Source organism: Sturnus vulgaris, chromosome 1 (assembly GCF_052056855.1).
Source record: "Sturnus vulgaris isolate bStuVul1 chromosome 1, bStuVul1.hap1, whole genome shotgun sequence".
Lineage (NCBI taxonomy): Eukaryota > Metazoa > Chordata > Aves > Passeriformes > Sturnidae > Sturnus > Sturnus vulgaris.
In genome coordinates, this window is record NC_142243.1 from 110,730,158 (window position 1) to 110,749,599 (window position 19,442).

General features: G+C 40.6%; 1 protein-coding gene across 5 annotated transcripts in view; it reads right to left on the reverse strand.

Moving 5' to 3' along the window:
• The window catches only part of ZNF521 (zinc finger protein 521), a 230,098-nt gene that overhangs the window by 20,353 nt on the left and 190,303 nt on the right, over positions 1-19,442 (reverse strand). For all 5 annotated transcript variants that reach the window (XM_088174145.1, XM_088174122.1, XM_088174120.1 and 2 more), the window contains 2 exons: positions 9,040-9,171; positions 6,260-6,375 (listed from right to left, as the gene is read on the reverse strand). In XM_088174145.1, the coding sequence (XP_088030271.1) occupies positions 6,260-6,375; positions 9,040-9,171 (248 nt within the window). The remainder of the gene's footprint in view (positions 1-6,259; positions 6,376-9,039; positions 9,172-19,442) is intronic.

The window sequence follows — 19,442 nt, forward strand, 5'->3', positions numbered from 1 at the left end:
TCACAAGCTCCAAACCTGGAAATTTCTTATTTAGAAAAGAATTACCGAATGAAAACCTAATGTGGCCATAACACCCCTCAGTCCCCAGGAGGGAAGGGGCACTGGAAGGGAATTCAAAGAATTTCTTTTTGTATTTAAACTTTGTTTGACATTGAAGCAAAAGACTTGCAGGGGAAACACTTAGAAGGTATGTCCTTAAAGAGCTAATGCATGAGTGCCTCCACCATGCTTCTCTTGATTGCCTTTTTGAGAAAATTTGTAAAGAAAATAACTCCCTTCTAGGGGGAAATCTCAGGAACACAGGTCTGAATTTTTTAAATCTTGAAAGACATGGAAAGATACTCAATGCACATACTAGTGCATACATATCTATCTGAAACAGAGTGCACAGTAAGGGCTCAGGACAGAAAGCAAACCTGCAATGCATGCAGCTCAGTCTAGTCCCCTAAAACACAAACATTAATTACAATCCTAATATCTCTGGAACACATATTATTATCTTTATCCTCACTCACAAGATGGAGAATGTGCACGGTTATGTGGAGCAAGTTAGTACCTGATCTTAGAAATGAATCCAGCCCTTCTGACTGCTAGGCATTTGCTCTGAGAAAAGCAGCCTGACTGCCTGCTAAGGACTAGGGCCAACATTATCGAATGTGATGCCTGTATTTAGGCATCAAAAGTGTTTTGTTGAAACTTTAAATGAGGCTATGGCTGCTCAGCACCTATGCTTTTATCAAGGTTCCTAACTTCAGGCATTTTTGACCTGATTTTCTGATGTACTCAGCACCAGCATCTTGCCCTGGCCTTATCTGCAGCTGGAGGTGCTCAGCACCCTCTCAGAAATAGGCCACTGAGTTTGAAAATGCTGGCCTAAAGCTTTGACTGTTAATTGGATTCCAGGTAGGCTTCTTTTTAAGAGGAGCTGACAAAGTTATTCCCTGCTGGCTCCTGGCCTTTGGGGCCTAGAAAGCCAGCGTCTATGTTCCACTCCTCACCCTAAGAGCCTGGGGACCTAGAAATGCCAAAACTAATCTCCAATTTCACTTAAAAAAATGTTTTGAGGTCTTTTCTTTGTGAGGAAAACATCCTGCAGGTTTGAAAGTTTTGTGCCTGTTTTTGTGTAAAGAGCATAAATTATTCACAGTCTCCCCTGCTGTTGGGACCTACATGGTACGTAGACTCAACTACTGTGGGGGCAAAACAATCCTAGATGGAGGTATCTGTGCCACTGCTGCTATGGCTGATGCTATTCCTACACCAACCTCTTTCCCAGCTGGCCCCAGAAGGCCTCTGCCACAAGGAGACCACCCCAGCCCAGGTTAATTAGCAGTTTTCTCTAGCTGACCCCCAAATGAGGGAACATAGTGTTTGAATCCCAGCTCTGCCACTGTCTCTACTAAAGGTCTCAGTCAAGTCTTTAGTTCTTGAAATAGCCTAGAGCTTGCTTAGTTCTGCTCCAACTCAGGTCAAGGGTATTTTAAAGGCTGCTTTAAAATGTTGAGGTTTTGGGAGTATTTTTCAATGCTGAGATCTTTAGGAAGTTTAACCCTTAAAGAAATGAGAAAGAAACTAGAAGATTAGTTTCAACAGTGGTAACCTTGGAACAGGAAAATGGTAAAACTGGAAATCCAGAGAAGGATTCACATTAAGCTACATAAAACTTCAGAGACTCTTCTATACTGCCTCTGTCCTGCTTTGTTTCAGCACCTTGTACTGGGAGCTAAGAATGTTCTCCTGCTGTTTGAAGCGACATGAGTAACATCTGCTATGAGTGCTTCATTCTTTCTTTCATCCTTTCCCTGGGGAAAGAGCTGTGTTTCTTGTTTTGGTAGAGCTCTGTTGCTGTGGTTTGGGATTTTGGGGAAGGTTTAGAAATCTACATGCAGGTATACGTTTGTATGAGAAAAGGGAGCCTTTGGCACATGTAGGTGCCTCCTGCTCTTAAAAGCATAAGTTGAGGACATCTGTCGTAATACTTAACTGCTGTGGAAGTTTGTTCCATGCTCTCAGAGGCCAGTCTGTGAGGAAGTTCTAGCTCCTGAGTAAAAATTTTCAGCTCTTTGATAGAAATGCTCACAAAGCAGAGCTTTGTCAACTAGCACATTGTTTCCAAATGGGAAGAACTTCTCAGGTCGTCTCTGAGATGTGTCTGACCCAGTCCACCAAGAAAATTAAGGACTGAGTCTTAGACCACAACTGGACAAACATGTAGGAAGGCAGTATAGACAGCAAGAGAGCTGATTGAATATGCTCCTGGTCTCCTTTGCTACCGAGGGCCAGTGCTGCAGCTCTCTGTATTAGCTGGAACGTCCTACAGGCTGATGGCTTCATGCCCAGGTATTCTGTGCTGATGGAGTCCAGATGGGAAGCAGCAAGGGCGTGAATCACTGAGGCCAGGTCCCTTTTGAACAGGATGAGAAGCAACTGCTGATCCAATTATTTCTTGCCCTAGTTTTCATGTTTCTAAAGTGGGGACACTTAACTACCCCAGGGGCAGCTAATTATTAGTCACAAGAAGTTAAGGAAATGTCCTAATTCCCCAAAAAGAGATATCATTTTTGTATTAGGAGAAATGGTTCTGAGATCATGTAATCTTGGCTAGCATCATATTGAAGATTAACTATCATCACTGATAAAACACTGAAAATAATGTGCAATTATCCATCAGTTCTATTGGATATCAGTACTTCTCTGATCCAGTAACATCTGCATAAAACTAAAGTGAATTCATCCATTCACTCTGGGTAACACCCCACAATGGTACCTCATTCCTCCCCACAAACACCACAATATGTTGTGTCCCTTGAAGTGTTCAAGGCCAGGTTGGATGGGGCTTTGAGCAACCTGGTCTTGTGGAAGCTGTCCCTGCCCGTGGCAGGGGGTTGGAACTGGATGATTTTTAATGTCCCTTCCAACCCAAATAATTCTGATTCTGTGGAATTAATATTAGCACTGGAAATAGGAAAGAAATGGTTACTCCTCATCAGAGACAAGAGAAGCACAAACACCAGAGCAAACATCTAAGCCTATGTCCAATAAGGCAAAAAGGAACAGGCACTGGAAACAGCATGTGGGCAGAAAAAAGATGTCTTAATAGGTATAAATTCCTTTATCATAATTTCGTGAAAATTCAATAATAAACTAGTGATAAGTTTATTTCCTGATCAATTAAACATTCAGTATTATGGATAATGGATGGAGAACACTGTTTTGGTTATATCCACCCTCTACAGAGAACTGAATGGTCCATGTGTTCAATTAGAAGATTTTCATTTTTTGGGGACAAGTCTAGTCATCCTATAAATGCATCTACCTTTCAGCTTACTTATCTGATACTTAGAGATTGTACAAGCCTATTTCAGAAAAGTCCTTGTTGTGTTAAGCATGCCTTATTAAAAGCTTTCTATTCTAAAGAATAAACGTTTTTAGGGACACACTTTTTCAACTCCATTTCAGAAGTATAAATATACCAGATAGCCTTTTAAACAAGTAAGTACAAAAATTCACAACTTGGAACACCCTTAAAGCATAAACTTCTAACTGTTACAGAAGGTTTCCATGTGCTTACTCCATATGCAGGTAGTATCTAAAAAAGGTTAAAGCTGGTGCTGTAGCTATTGAGCACAAAGGCGTTTAAAGTCAGTGTACAGAGCACAAAGGAAGTGTCAAAAGGATCTTAAAACAAAGAGCAAACTCCTGTAAAATTTCATTATTTCAACTTGAAGGTTGAGCAATACATTGAAGGTTTGATTTCCAGGACTGGTCATTTGTTCTCTGTTCTCACTGGAATGTGGTCCTGTGGGATTGTGTTGTATTCCTAGCAAGTGTCTGTAGTGAAATAAGGGCAACTTCTAAAGGGAGTCCTACTTGATTTTTGCATTGAGAAGGTGAGATGCACATAGTGTAAGGGGATTCTTATGTTCCTATAGGCTAGTCTTTCTGAACAGGAGGAAGAAAATGCCAAGTGAAGAATCACACTGGGCCAAAGACCAAATTAAGCACCATTGTAATGCATATATCTTTTGTATACTTGAATTAATTCCCTTTAATTATCAGCTGTACCATACATGTGGATAGCACTTCTATGCTATTGCATTCTGCTCTGCTCTACTTTGTTCATGTTTCCACCCTGCCTTCCCTACAACCATGGAGTGCTGACCCTGCCTTCTAATCTGACATGATCAGCATGCCCTGTGCATGGGAGAAGCACATTAGATGCACATTTAATTTAAAAAGATGCACATTAATTTAAAAAGTAAGGAATTGGTCTTGACAGAATAAACATACAGCTATGCTGCAAGCCCCAACACACACCATGGCAACGTGAAAGGATAGAGAAGCATAACCTGGAGGATAGTTGCCAAAGATTCCACTGCTTTAGTGGTAGATAGCCTGAACAAAGCAATGCCTCCTAGAATAGGTTTTAAATGAGAATGAGCTGAAGATCAGTGTATTTTCAGCAAGAGCAGACCCCAAAGCTCAGTACCTACTGCTCTGCCTGAGCGCTTGGCTGCACTTTCACCAGCCTGGGTAGGTAACTGGAGGTAAGAGCAGAAAGACAGTGATCTCAACAAATGCAAATGGCATCATGGCACGGCATTTTTAAAAAACATAATGCATCCTCCACTGATGTAGGGCTATCCAAGTTCATTAGAATAATAATAAATATAATTAATTAAGTGTATAAGTAAATGAATACCTCTTCCTTTTTGCAAGTGTAGATAAGCCAGAGGGAGGCTGTCACTAAGGATGTGGAGATGGGGTCTAGTAAGAGCCTTCTGCAGCATGGAACTACCAAAACACTGTCATCTAGCCCATGTAGAACAGAGTTTCTCTCTAGCAAAATCCTTTTGTGCCCTTCACTAGAAAACCACGTTCTTCATTTATGTTGAAGTTTCAATGAATGAGGCTTAGATGGAAAGAGCAAATTCTTTTCCTTAGTCTTGGGCTAGGAATACATTTTGCATGGAGAAACATGTAGTTTGTTTATTACAACAAAAAAATGGAGGTAGCTGCTTGGGAGCCCATGTGTTTTGAAATGAAAGTGTATTTTCGGTGGGATAGACTTGTTAGGAGGTGATTGTACACATCATAATTACACTGTGTGTACTTTGCATCTTCATAATTCAGTTATCTATTCTGCTTTTTAAAATCCAGTTCTAATTCTACTGTTAAAAGTAATTTTTACCTCCTGTTCCTGTTTCCTTCTTTTCATAGTCTTTTGCATACCTGCACCTTCCTTCCTTCCCTCCTTCCTTCCTTCCTTCCTTCCTTCCTTCCTTCCTTCCTTCCTTCCTTCCTTCCTTCCTTCCTTCCTTCCTTCCTTCCTTCCTTCCTTCCTTCCTTCCTTCCTTCCTTCCTTCCTTCCTTCCTTCCTTCCTTCCTTCCTTCCTTCCTTCCTTCCTTCCTTCCTTCCTTCCTTCCTTCCTTCCTTCCTTCCTTCCTTCCTTCCTTCCTTCCTTCCTTCCTTCCTTCCTTCCTTCCTTCCTTCCTTCCTTCCTTCCTTCCTTCCTTCCTTCCTTCCTTCCTTCCTTCCTTCCTTCCTTCCTTCCTTCCTTCCTTCCTTCCTTCCTTCCTTCCTTCCTTCCTTCCTTCCTTCCTTCCTTCCTTCCTTCCTTCCTTCCTTCCTTCCTTCCTTCCTTCCTTCCTTCCTTCCTCTCTTTCTCTCTCTCTCTTTCTTTTTCTTTCTTTCTTTCTTTCTTTCTTTCTTTCTTTCTTTCTTTCTTTCTTTCTTTCTTTCTATGTGCTTTTGCTTACCATTAATAAACAGTATCATTACAAATCTGACAACAGCCCACAAAAAGACATTTATTTGACCCTATTCTTATTCCTCACCAAATCAAAAGAGAAATTCTGTCTACTTCCCTCTCTGCCATCACTACACTCCTACTTCAGTTTTTCAGCTTTTCACAATTAAAGACAAAAGAATACATTTATTTTCCATTTCACCGTTTTACTAAAAGTTTTCTGGGTATCAAGCAGAAAAAGAGGATGCCCATTTCTCTCTCCTAGAGAATACCTTGAACTGCAACCACCTACAGTGAAAGAATCCTGAAATTCAGCTCTGTACCAGGTGGCTTTCTTCCAGCACCTTTTTGAAGCAGCATGGGTTGAATCACCTGCAATTTCTCTTGACTTTCTCTAATTCCCATCCTGATGATAAGCAAGTATCAGAAGAGGTCATGGCAAATAGAGCTTTGAACTCAGCTATGAAAAACATAATGCTATTATAACCCCCAGGTAACAAGTATGGTACCTGCAGCTCTGTTTGGAAGAAGAACTTCTGTGGACACTGTGTGCAGTCATAGATCTTGTCCTCTTGTCCATGGGCTGAGAAAATATGCTGCTGCAACTTGTTTGCTTGGACAAACACTGAAATATTAGACAAAGAACAAGTTTTACATTATTTCATATTGTAAGTGAAGTGTCTTTTATAAGCAGTAACCTTGAGCAATTCCAGGACGTAAAATTAGGCAAGTGCATTCAGTTTTCACCTTACACTGTTGTTATACCAATGAATGTCATTTATCTATAGAGTGCAATGCTGCTTCTAAAACAAATGAATTGAAACAAATTCCTGGAATAAGGGAAAAAACCCAACAATTGACCAAGTAAAAAAACCAACCCTGTCAGGACAACCAATGAAGATTTCAAGTATAAAGTATTTGTAAATGCCATTTCCTGTTCAGAATTATTTCTTCATGCTTACTGCATTTTGATTGAACACATACAAAACTTATTTCCTAGCAACCAACAGGTTTGAAAAGCACAGATGCCAAAGTCCTGTTTACTCTGTGTGCCTAAGTTAAAGCTAACAAACAGCTTTGTATTTAAATGTGTTAATGTTAAAAATTATATCCCACAGCTATACTGGGGCAATGTCTATAAATGTGAAACAGAACTGCAGGTAAATTCTCTTTGGATACTTTAAGATCAACTCTGCCTACACACCGAATGCAAGGGTTTCAATAATATAAACATGTTCAATTTTAATGACTACAAAACAAGGCCCTAAGACTGTGTAACAGTTTACCTAGGAGACATACTATTAATAATTAAATTGTATATGCCAGAGGCAGTGTTTGGGTTGGCAGCACTGACTTCTGATGGATGCCTGGTGCACTGTGACCTAAAAAAGTTTGCATCTACAATATTAATCTGTATAGGCAGAGAAAGGATTTATTAAAGATGCTGGCATTTGACTTTGACTCCACTCCTAATCATTAAAATTATTCTAATTGCAAGGCAACAAAAAACATCAGAATATTGTTCTTCTGAGTCATACATTTTAATCACATTTCTCATTACCCTGGAAAAAAAAAGATCAGATTCCATTTTCCACATAAAACTTATATTGGTGATTTTTACTTCTTGTTAATATTCTAGCAAGATCTGCTGAAGTAATTTAATGGCATATTGCTAATAAAGCATCATTGTTTGTGATTAATGCTCACTGTCTATTTACGCCATCAGCAAAAAGCAAGGAGCATTTCGCACAGATTGGAATCGACTTATCTCCATGCTCTTTAACACATTTTACAAGGTTACTGGCTCAGAAATGGAAGGATTATTTTTATCAGGGATCTTGGTCACATGGAGAACCCTCAGTACTCGGAAGGTTGGGTACTCTCAACATATGCAAGTTTTTATGTTGCATTTACAACCCCCCAAACTTGGAAACTGAAGATCCATGACATTACACTAAAAAAAAATCACACCATAATGTGTAAACAAAAACATGAAAAAAAAAAAGTAGAATCAGTAGTAAAACTAAGATGTTGAAGAAATGCCTAACTGAAAGAATTATTGAACACAACACTTTACAAACTGTGGTGATACCCATGCTCAGACAAGCTGTGCAATGAAGAGGAAGTATGTGTTTTTTAAATTTTATAACCCACAGAAATGAGTGAAACCTGAACACAGTGAGGTAATAATAATCACCAGCCACTGTATCTGAAAGATGAAAAATTCAAATTTAATTTTCCTCGGTAGCACTCGCTTAGGTTTCACTGGGCGTGGAGCTGCCAAACAAAGAGAAGTAAAATGAAGGTATTAAAAGGTCTATTTGCTTATCAATGAAAATCCTTCACTTCCATTAATGGAAAACAGAAACCTTGAATGGCTTCCAAAATTAGCATGCCATTGATGTGTGAATGCCCAAAGTGTGTTTTGTCATGTTTGTGATTATCTTTGATTTTCATCTTTTAAAGCAAAATTGGGAATGCAAGCTACATATTAACACTCATGTTTTAGGTTATCATTTTATGAAACGTTCCATTAGAAATACTTTAAAAAAACTCACAACAACTCAGTAGGCATCCTTTTAATGTGTTTTCATTTCCAACAACAGCATTTTTCTGTTCTTCATTATGGCCCAAACACTGCAGTGCTTAGCCCTACTGGGTCAAGTTATTTTCTCACTTGGGTTTTACTACTGAATAACACCACTGACTTGGGGAGTATTATTCCACACTTGGACTTGTGTCAGGGGAGAGCAGAACTTGACTTGTGGCAAGACAGCATGGTTTGCTTTCTAAAGCACATTACAAGGGTGTTTCTTCTTACCACAAGCCAACAAACACATGCATGTGGGCTTTCTTACCCCATCAGAAGAGAATGCTGCTGCATGGGCTATGCCTGGGAACTGGGGCCAAATCCTGCTCTGAGTTTTATTGGTTTAGATGAAGCATCTGTAGCTTTATAGCACAAATTTATGGACAGTTGTAACCTTGGCAAGTTTGAAACACGGAAGTAATGAACGTGATACTGTGGAAGGTAACAGACTATCACTTCTGTAATTATAAAAAACTCAAACTTCCAAGAGAAGAGCTTGAAGTGCACTTCTTACAGATGGATGACTGACCTTCCAAGGAGTTCAGCTTTCTAAACGATTTCTAATCAATATTACTAATGAGAAAAATGTAGTGTTCCCTCCTAAAACTGACCTAAAGCCAGCACACAACATAGTTTTTCAGGGAGTTCTGCAAAGTCAAGCTAAGGGCATGACTGGGACAAGCAGTGATGGGCTCTTACCTGTAAAGCACACCGGACATTTGAAGGTGCCCCCCATGCCTTCAAAGCTGTGCTCTATCAGGTGGCACTGAAGTTTGGCAGGAGAGTCGAATGTCTGATTGCAGAGTTTGCATTCATGGTTCAGTCCTTCATCTGCAGGAGAAATCAAAGGAAAATTGACATTCACCACAGCCCTTACAAAGAGAAAGTCCAACACAATCTGTGAACTGGAGCGGCTTTTTGTTTTCCTGAGCTCAAGAAACTGGATGCCCCTCAGCACCTATGATTGCTGAAGTGTTCTTTTGCCTAGAATGTTTCAGAATATCCAAAGCTTGACTGGGCATTAAAAGCACAGATTTTCCACTTACAATTAGCACTAAACAGGAATGCAGAACATTAGCCTTCAGTAGGAAATGATGACTATGACCTGAAACATCATTTCTTAGCAGAGCCACCCAGTCACGACCAAGAACATTTGCAAAATAGCACGTGAGGAATTTAATGCTGATCACACATCATCCTGACTACCACGGGTAAGAACTGTGAATGCCGTTTTTGGCGCTCTGGCTGAGGTGGAGTTTCTTGTAATAACCAGCGTGAGAAGGGTGGGTAGTTTATACCCTCACATCACTCCTACTCCACATTCCCAGTCCTGTGGGCATACATGAAACCTTTTGCAAGCTGCAGGATTTCAAACCTCCCTTTCTGACAGTCCTGGCTTTTTTTCCCTCTTAATTTGCATTTCTCCTCTGAACAGCCCAGAAAAGTCCCCATGCGCCTTCTGACGCGGCTTTCCCGTCCACGTCCTGCGGCTTTAAAACCCTTCCCGCTCCCCGCCGCTTGTTCCTCTGCTTCCTCCCATTGTCCTCCAAGGCCGGCTGGTGCCTGGCACCAGGCTCCCTTCCTGAGGGTGCTGCAGGCTTCATCCCCTCCGCCATGAGGGCAGCCAGCGCCTGTCCTACTTAGAAACAGTTGCTAGGTAAGAAGTGGCTTCCAGCCCTGCTGCAGAGGCCTCAATTCCCAGAGCGCCGCTTAGAAAAGGTCCTTCTGTATGTCACCGGTGTGCTACACGAGTAGCATTGATCTCGCAGGTAAATACTGTATCTGCTTATTAAAAAACAAGCGGGAATGGAGCGCTTGGCGACTGGCACAGCTCCCTGCCGTTTCTCAGCCGGGAAGGAGCGGTTTAGGAGAGCGCCCTGCCCATGCCAAACACCTAAATGCCAGGCTGCCAACCTCGCACTGGACACAGCACTGCCTGCAGTGACAATCAGCCACTCTAGTGACGGGCATTCGGAAGGATGATGAGAGCATGGACAATGTTTTACATAGTCTGGTTCAAAGAGAACACGACATGGTGCTCCTGCAGCTGAGTGGGGCCACACTCCTGCCCCAAATGACCCTTCGTGACAAAAGAATTGAAAAAAAAAAGTTAGTGGTAGTCCCCAGCTTTTGCTTCTTGTTAGTCCAAAAGCTAAATTTATCCCTTGTGTAAGTCATGGCATCTTTAGTCAAAGGGAGAGAATTAGACAATGTGAGCTAAGCCAGGTGGTGGTAGCCATTCTGCAGGTGGGACTACTGAAAATTACCATTGTGTGGTTTCTGTAAGGTGTTAGAGCTCTTCACAAGGAAAAGGGACAGATGAAACCCAACAAGGACAAAGGTTTACACAAAATTACGTCATTCCCATGCAGACACAGAAAACTGCAAACTTCCTTTCCTTTTATACCCAATCCTTCCTGAAAGCAGTATTCAGTGTTCCTGACTACCTCTGTTGCATATAGGTAAAGCCTTATAAAATAAGGGCCTTGTTACCCTTGTAAAATCATGGCTCAGGCCTGGTACTTAGGCTAAGGAGAAGGGAACTATGGGAGAGTGACTCAGCTGGAACAGGGGTGGAGAGAGAGATGTGAGACAGGTCCTGCGTGATTGCCGCATCCACATCGTGGTGTACGTGGTTGGTTGGCTTGGGCTTGGTGTGCCATAAAACGATGCAAGCTGATAACCAGCTAACTGCTTTAAAAGGCCTGGGTTCTTGCAATAAAGCAGCTCTCCTTTGCACCTGCCTGGGGACTCTGTGTCGCTCTGCATAGTCACATACCTCTACATGCTTCAGAGCTTTTAGAGGGTGTGAAATGGAAGGCCTGCTCTGAGTGTCAGCTGAAAAATGTTGGTGGTCCTGGCAATCCCCTGCCCACAGACTATTGCTGCTGAAGTGCCTGTCTCTGTTACCTACATGAGACAGAAGAACTTGACTCCCAGCCTGCCTGACCAGGCACCAATTTATAGCTGGATTCACTGAGGACAGCTGTCAACACAAACTCAGGCAAAGGCTCAGGTCAGTCTCAGCTGTTTTGACACCATAGCCTCTCTGGAGACACTGGAATATGGCAGCAAACAGGGCACAGGCTGCTAAGGTACACATCCCACCCAGCCACATGCACTGGTAGTCAGGTACAATGGCTGATAAAATCCTTTGCAAAAGACTGCCAGGGGAAGGTTAAGGGTGGGTGACACTTTCTCATCTTGTAGGTGACACCTTTTGTAACTCTTCATAAAAGAATTAAAAACTATTTATCAAATATATGCTAGCTACTTCATTAACAAGGAAATTTTTAGTGGATTATCCAGAGTTCCCTGGGATTTGGCATTTTCCACCATCACTGACAAACTCTTCCAGTGTGTTCTGCCTTTGCTAGCTCTACCAAGGGGAGCATGAAGGAAAAGGACCTGGCATACTCCAGTCTTTAGATTTAAGATACACAGACACATCCTCCAAGACAGGTTGTAAGCTGTATTCTTCCAACAGGCAGCAACCCACAGCTGCAGGCAAAGCTGTAGAACAGCATCCTGAAAAGAGGAAGAGGATTCAACAAATCTTGTATAAATGCCTCTTCTTTCCTGATATTGCTAATTAGTTATGAGGACTATACAGACTGACACACAATATTTCTCCTATATGCATGTCTTTGCCATGGTCAATACTGAACAGATAGTTCTGGAGATGGTGAAAGCTCCCCACAATGGGCAGTTACTAGATAGGAAGCCTGTAAGGTGAAGCTTCTCCATCAAACTGTTTGTGCTGATACACACAGTCAAAGCAATTAGAACAAAGGGAGCTCCATCTCAGGATCTTCCACAAGTCAAGGTGAAGATAATCGATGACAATTCTCAAATCACAGAGTTACTGTTGGCAAAGTGTAAATGAACCATGCTAATCATTCTTGAGCATGGGAACACAGAACCGGGAGTTCTTCAAACATTCCAAGGAAGAAAGACTTACGAAAAAGAAATACTTTTATATGAAGCTACAGAAAACAGAGAAGGCTATCTTTTGTCTTTCTATTACCTTCATTGATGAAGAAAAAAGTAGGAAGAAAGGCATGTGCTCCTGATGCTGAAACAAAACTAATTTTAATTACACAGAAATTGTACTTGTTCAAGAAGACCTGAACCCCATTAAATGTGACCCTTATTGTATTTCTCATATTACTCAGATCCAAGGTGATCTCATGGTCACAAATAAATATCAAAATCACTTTGATTATTCTATGTTGCAAATATGATCTTCCTAAAGGCTTATAAACAGGGTTTGAAAAATCCTCTCACCCACTCGCCTGGGGCAGATAAAAACCTCCCCAGGCAAGAGACATCAATTTGTGCTGAATCTAAGCTTTCTCTTAAAAATAAAATGCTTTTAGTCTCCAAGTTCTAAAGACCATATTTAAAATAAGACTACATTTGTATAATTAACAGAAGAATATTCTTCCTCTATCCTGCTGTTTTTACCCATTTTGTGCACATCATCAGGTTTGTTACATCCTTGGAACAAAGGGCAAGGTTCCAGTCTTTGAATTCAAGAATGTGAGACCAGCCATGATTTAAATTTAAGGAAGACAGCTAAGGGTACAGAATTGGCAGAAGAGTCAGGAGTGCTGGCTTCCATTCCAAACTCCAGCGCTGACCTACTCTTATCACCTTGGGCATGACAGTGTGGCCTGTGTTTCTCAGACTACCGGTCTTTAAACAAGAGGTGGCAAATTTTAATTTCTACTTTAACAGGCTGACCTAATTACTATCCCTTAAGACTTTTAATACAACCAAGACAGTGGAGCTGGAGAAGAGTCCAAGACTTTCTACCACACTCAGAAGACCCAGAATCACTGTCATCTGCCTTTGAATAGGTTTAAGATTGTATTTCTTGACACACAACTTTCCTGGATCACACAGCACTGTGGAAGGATGAGGGAACAAGGCTTTGTCCCTGTTCTTTGCTCTTCATAGACAATTTAAAAGCAGGGCCAGCCTTTTATCTCCCAATGGCATGAAAAAGCCAGGATATGGCAAATCTTGCAAAGGTGCCAGATGTGGAAAGAGGATGCAAAAGGCTCTGCTTACACAGTGGCCCCTGTCTAGCTCTCCATGTTTAGCAAACAATTTGATAGGGTGCTATGGAAGTGCAAAATATGATATCATTAATAAATAAAGGGCCAGTGAAATGTCACATTTTCAGTTTCCATTTGGGATAAATCTGAAATGGAATGGAGTGTCAGATACAGTCCAAAGGGCTCTCCTTCCCTGCAGAACAGAGCTGCTGCTCTTTGCTCTTACTCAGGCAGAAAAAAAAATTAAAAAAAGAAATTAAAAAAAAAAGTGCTGAGCAGCTTTAAAAAATTCAATCAAAATAATCTGCTCTTTGGAAAGGTGGCGGCTGACAGTAATTGGAAAATACTGTCTGACTCATTTATTAAAGTGAGATTCAGAGTCAATTGATTTAATAACCATTAGAATATTCTATTAAGGATATAATAGGTTGGCACAGCCCTATTTTTTATTAAGAGTTATAGGTAAGAAATAAGCAATGCTATGGAATTTTAGACAACTGCTGTATGGATTAGACTAAAAATATGGCTTGCAAAATAGGTATAAAAGCAGCAAGTATCAGGAGGAGGAATAGGAAAGTACATTACAGTGCAAATGAGTTAGCTGAAGGATGAAAAAGAAATGAACCTTTAATATAAAGCCTGCACTTTTCCAAATCTAACAGAAAACTATGCATTCTGCATTCCCTGGTGTGGTACATCATAAAACAAGTCAGCACGTCCTTCATATTACGGGTCCAACAACGGTATAAGGAAGGCAAGAACAAAGTACCCACTGTACAGCACAGAACTGGTGCTTACTGTTGCCATTATGTGGTTGGGATATGAGCTTGGACATGGTTAAGACCTCGCAAGATGGATGGGAATGGTTTACCCACTGCTCACAGTCAAATGAGTTTGATGCATGCAGAATTTCTGCATAAGTAAACTGCTTTCCATTTGCAATCTTTATTCAGATAGTGGGAAAATGTAAACATGAATCAATTCCAAATAAATGCATTTAATATTCATATAAATGTTTAATATTTACACAAATATTAAATGTTTCAATGAAGGCAGGTAGATTTTAATTGAGGTGCAGCCCATTACTTCAGCAACTAACTTGACAACCAGCTATAAAAGCAAATATAATCAGTCTTCGTGCTGAGCATATACTCATATTTGGGGATCCTCTTTGTATTGGCTACCCGTGTACTGCAGAGTTAGTGAACAACTTGTACAGCAGGCAGGATGCTCCCACTTGCACCTCACCCAGAGCCTGTGCTCTGGATGACCTGGCCCAATTTGTGTAACCAACTCAAGGTAACCAACTCGTTCATTTCATGGAAGGCCCTGACATTTCAATATACACTTTGAACAAGTGGAACCCTTTAAGTAGCCTCTAGACTATGTGTCCCATGTTTATGCTTCTTGCTCTTCAATAAAAACAAAACTAGAGCAGCTACAAGCAAATGTTCACTGGCTGACTTACATGCAGCTGTTAAGTCGTAACCACTGGGGGCCTTCTTATATTGTCTGATCAACACTACAGCCATTACCCAGCACCAATTTGTAACAGTTTATAAGTAACTCTTTCTCTTATTCACCCTTGAGATTGTCCAGAAGGGTCCTTGTGCCTTCTACTCTGAATAAATCTATAGGCAAAGGTCCTAGGATGATGATGTCCTCCTGGTAAATCATCATGAGGCTGGGCCCATGCTCAAAAGCATCTGCTAAGAAGTCATGTAAAATCTGCCCTCCATACACAATACAGGAATGAAATGGCCTGCAGGCCTTGACATTTTTTTTTTTTTAGGTCTAAAACATGCACAGCTCCCACATTCAGTGTATGTTCTTTGTAATTTTTTTCCCAAGCAAACCATGCCCCTAAACCAATTTCTCCTTTCTTTACATTGCTTTCACTCTTCCCTGAGCTAATTCTGCAGCACACATTTATAAGCCAGAGATCTGAGGAGTAAAGAAGCAATGCCATGGATGACAGCTAACCCCTTGGCTACAACATCTCACATGGAAAACAGGGGAAGGACAAAAAAAAATCATACAGCACTCTAATTTCTAGAGTGTACAGCCATCCCTGCTTCCTAGCTTACAGTGCTGTGCTAACCTGCATCTTTTAAATTCTACTGGCCACACACCTACACAACCATCAGCCTCCCTGTGCCACTTAAGACAACCTCATTCCTGCTCAAAATCTGGTCTTAGGGTCTACTGTAGCAAGTATGTGCATGACATGTACCTTCACATGCCTAAGGAACAAATAACAGCTATTCCAAGCCTGGAAGCTGACATGGAACAGTACCCGAAGTCTTCAGCACCTCATTCACAATTTCTTCCTGATTGTACTAATGTTTCTGCCATTTTCAATTCCTCAAACATTATCACAACCCCTCAAATGAGAAACACGATCCACCACAGTGTTAATTTTGGAAGCTGACATGGAAAGCATGGGAATATAGTGATAAAGGCGGAGACAGTGAAGGCAAAGCATACAGCTGATGTTTGCGGCAGGAAGAAGAATACAGCTGGAATTTACAGCTGGGAGAACAACCTGTCATAGAAAACCAGTTTTTGTTGAAGTCCTAACTAATGATTCAGTCCTGGTGGAACAGGATAGAGGATTGGATGGAAAGACAGAAGTATACTTGTGTTTGTCCTGGACTGTCCAGGGCAAGTCACGACACGTTACAAAACAGGAGGACAGGAGAAGGAAATACCCTCCTTCCTCACTCATCCTCTAGGCACAGTTATCCTGCACACCTTCCCTCTTGTGCCACATACTCCTGCTCATGTAGATGCCTGCATGCTGGTGTGTGTTTGTCTTTAATATAACTTTTAACCAAAATCTTGATGTTAGCTGAAGAAACTCAAAACACCAGGCTGCATCCCAAGCAATGTCTTTCCCCTTACATTTTTTCAGTTCAGAATGAGTTTTAGGCAAGACTCTTCTTTTGCCAAGGAAAGGTGGTAGAAAAGATCCTCACAACAATTCTAGACTCTTGAGTCACCAACAACTGTAGCCTCTCAAGGGGAAGGTAGGGACCAGGCTATGACACTGCCTTGAAGGATACTGCCTTCAGCAGCAGGAAGAGGATGGGATCTGCACTGTGCTGCTGAGACCAGGCCACGCTGACTCCCAGCAGCCCTGGGTAGGAAGCTTTATTCAAAAAGCAGAAAATAAGTCCTACAGCCTGCTGTAGTGTACTGCTAAAGCTACAGCAAAGGGTGCTGATTGATGGAGTGACAAAGAGCTGGGATCCACCTCCTCAATTAAAGCAAAAGTTCATCTCTCCAGGGAAAGATTTTGAAATTAGATCTGCTTAAGGGAAAGCCAGTCTACTGCATCTTTCATTCCACTGTATTTTTGTCTGAAGCAAGGGATGCATTTCACTTCACCAACTGTTCACTTTTTTGCTTGGTTGCACTCACTTTGGCTGCTTGTAAGTGAACTCTTCTTACCACATGTGCCTTGTATGTTCTATTAAAGCCACAAATTGTCTGGCTTCAGTGAGGCTGGATGAAAATAAAAGAAGGGCAACTGGCAGGGTCTATTTCTTAATAAGTGTCATGTATTCAGCTCAAGTAAGAATGATTTAAATACAGCAAGTCCCCTCTCCATCAAGCAACAGCATTTTCTGGGCAACTGACTACCAGGAGAGAGTTCAGAAATTCTGCAACAGTGTTATTCACCAACTGATGGGACATGCATAATTTGCTACTCCCTGTCTGTAACTGTACCAGAAAAAGGTATTAACATTTGTTCAGAAAAAAAGTCTGTGTTGCATCACATAGCTACACACATTACAAGGTTACACTCCATCATTGCAATAAACTCCCATGTGATGGAGCTTATTTTGGAAACAATTTTACCATGGGATATAAAAAGAAATATAAACCAGTAGGAATAAACTGAGTGGTATGAGTTACTGGTAGACAGATGATCCAGCTCAACATTTACCTTTTCAAATAGTACTTAGTGAGTAGTGATTAAAAATTTGGTGACTGATCCTTCAAACACTGGCATAACTAGCTCAGGAGGGCAGGACTCCCATCCTTCTAGACTCCTGCCTAGGCTTTTTGTGGGACTAAATTCTGCTAAGTGCAAGGCTAAGCCCTTCATCCCCTCACTACACAGTGAGATACAGACTATTATCTGAATTTTACAGATAAAGAAACCATACCCCAAAGCTGCATCCCAAATAGGGAATGAAAATACTCTTACTAAATTACAGTGGTGGAAGAATCAGACCCTGCTTCATTTTCTAACCATTATGAATAGTTAGTATTGGAATTAAGATTGGAATTCAGTTTTTCTTTGTTCTCTTCTGTGAGCAAAGAGCCTATTTCCAGAAAAAAAAAACCAACTTTAGGATCAAATTTTCTTTAGTTAAGTCAAATTGCAATTTGAATGGCTCAGAGGTTGCCTGAGCTAAGTAGATATTAATGATTTAATCAAACTGTAGGGGGAAAAATAATAATAGTGTCACAAATTCTATTTAGAAGAACTAAGCACAGTAAAAATATAAGTTAAAACTTTTTGCTTATTTATTAATTAATTTTTAAAAACTCATTCAATTTCAGTATTCTTGTTCATTGCGTAGGCTACAGTTTTGTTTTCTTGTTCTTGCTTTTTGGTTGGAGAAGCAGCTTTCTCTGTTATTTGTTGTTACATGCCTACTAGTAATGCCCACTCATCTGGGTCTTCTGGAAGACACTAGTCAAAGTACAGGTATATCTATTTTTAAGTTTTGCACAAAGAAAACACGAATTTTTAAGGTAGGAGAGGATATTTCATGTTGCAAAAACTAAATGCAAGCTGTTCTAAATTTAGTGGTACTGGGAAAACATTTCACATGGAGACAATCAAAGTGTCAATATTAATTCTGCACTACAGTGGACCAGCAGTAGAAATTATGTTTTGTACACAAGTCTCATCAGGTATTTCTTTTGTTCTGAGTATACAAAAAGGGTCAGAGTTGCCTTCTTTCTTTTGTCATGAAGCTATTAAATGTCTGGAAGATAAAGCCTCTAAATGATGAAATGCTGTTCATCTACAAAGAATTGCTTGCTTATTCTTAAAAGAAAGGGAAGAAAAGAGAAACATGGAAAAAAAGAGTAGGATAGGATAGGGCTTTCCTGTCATATTGGATATTTGACCCAAGAGCATGAAGAAATAACAGTTCTTTTCATATTTCCTAATACATCAGATAGTGTTGATATTTTGTTGTTCAAATCTTATTGCTATTATATCAGTCAAATATTTGGCATCTTTTTACATAGGTGAGGGACACTGGGAATGAGCAGCAGTTGCTGGGATTTTGATCCAGCTGTTCAACTAATTTAGGTGTGTATAAACTTACCCCTTTCTTTCCCCCTAACCTCCATTTCCTCATCCCCAGCCCTCAGAAAAAAAACAAGGAGGAAGGAGAGGTTCAGGCTGTGAAGGCCCTCAGGTCTATGCTGATAACTGGGCATTTAATTAGATTATTTTCATGTGAGCAAACTGCTTTGCCTGTGAGAGGAGATCTTCTTGTACAGCAATGTATTAAAATGATAAAGCTTAGTTTAATATAAAGAATTATTTATATTGCTCATCTGATTTAGTTTGCTGTTCTATTTAGGAAAGCATAAGAAAGCTCAATTTTAATTTGAGCTAACCTTTCCCTATATCTCTCTTTGATTCTGCTATAAAGCAAGCAAGCAGCTTTGGGCCCACATATCAAAAAAAGACCAGACTTCATTCTAAACCTGCTCCACTCTCCTTCCCACTTTCTCTGCTGGTACTAAGACTTCACACTGAGCTGAACAAACAGCTTTTGGAATTTTTATATTGAAAGTTCTTCATTTGGGGATAAAAGAATAATGAGGGCCAATTAGTTATTCTTTCTCTATCTGTTACATGTTTGGGGGTTGGCTTTATTTTCCCAAATTCTAAATGCCACTGTTAACAGATTTATTCCAACCCTTGATCAAACCTAATTCCTCACTGATGCAAAGACAGCATTTCCCACCATGCTAGCAATTGAGGAGTGGTGCCTGAGAACA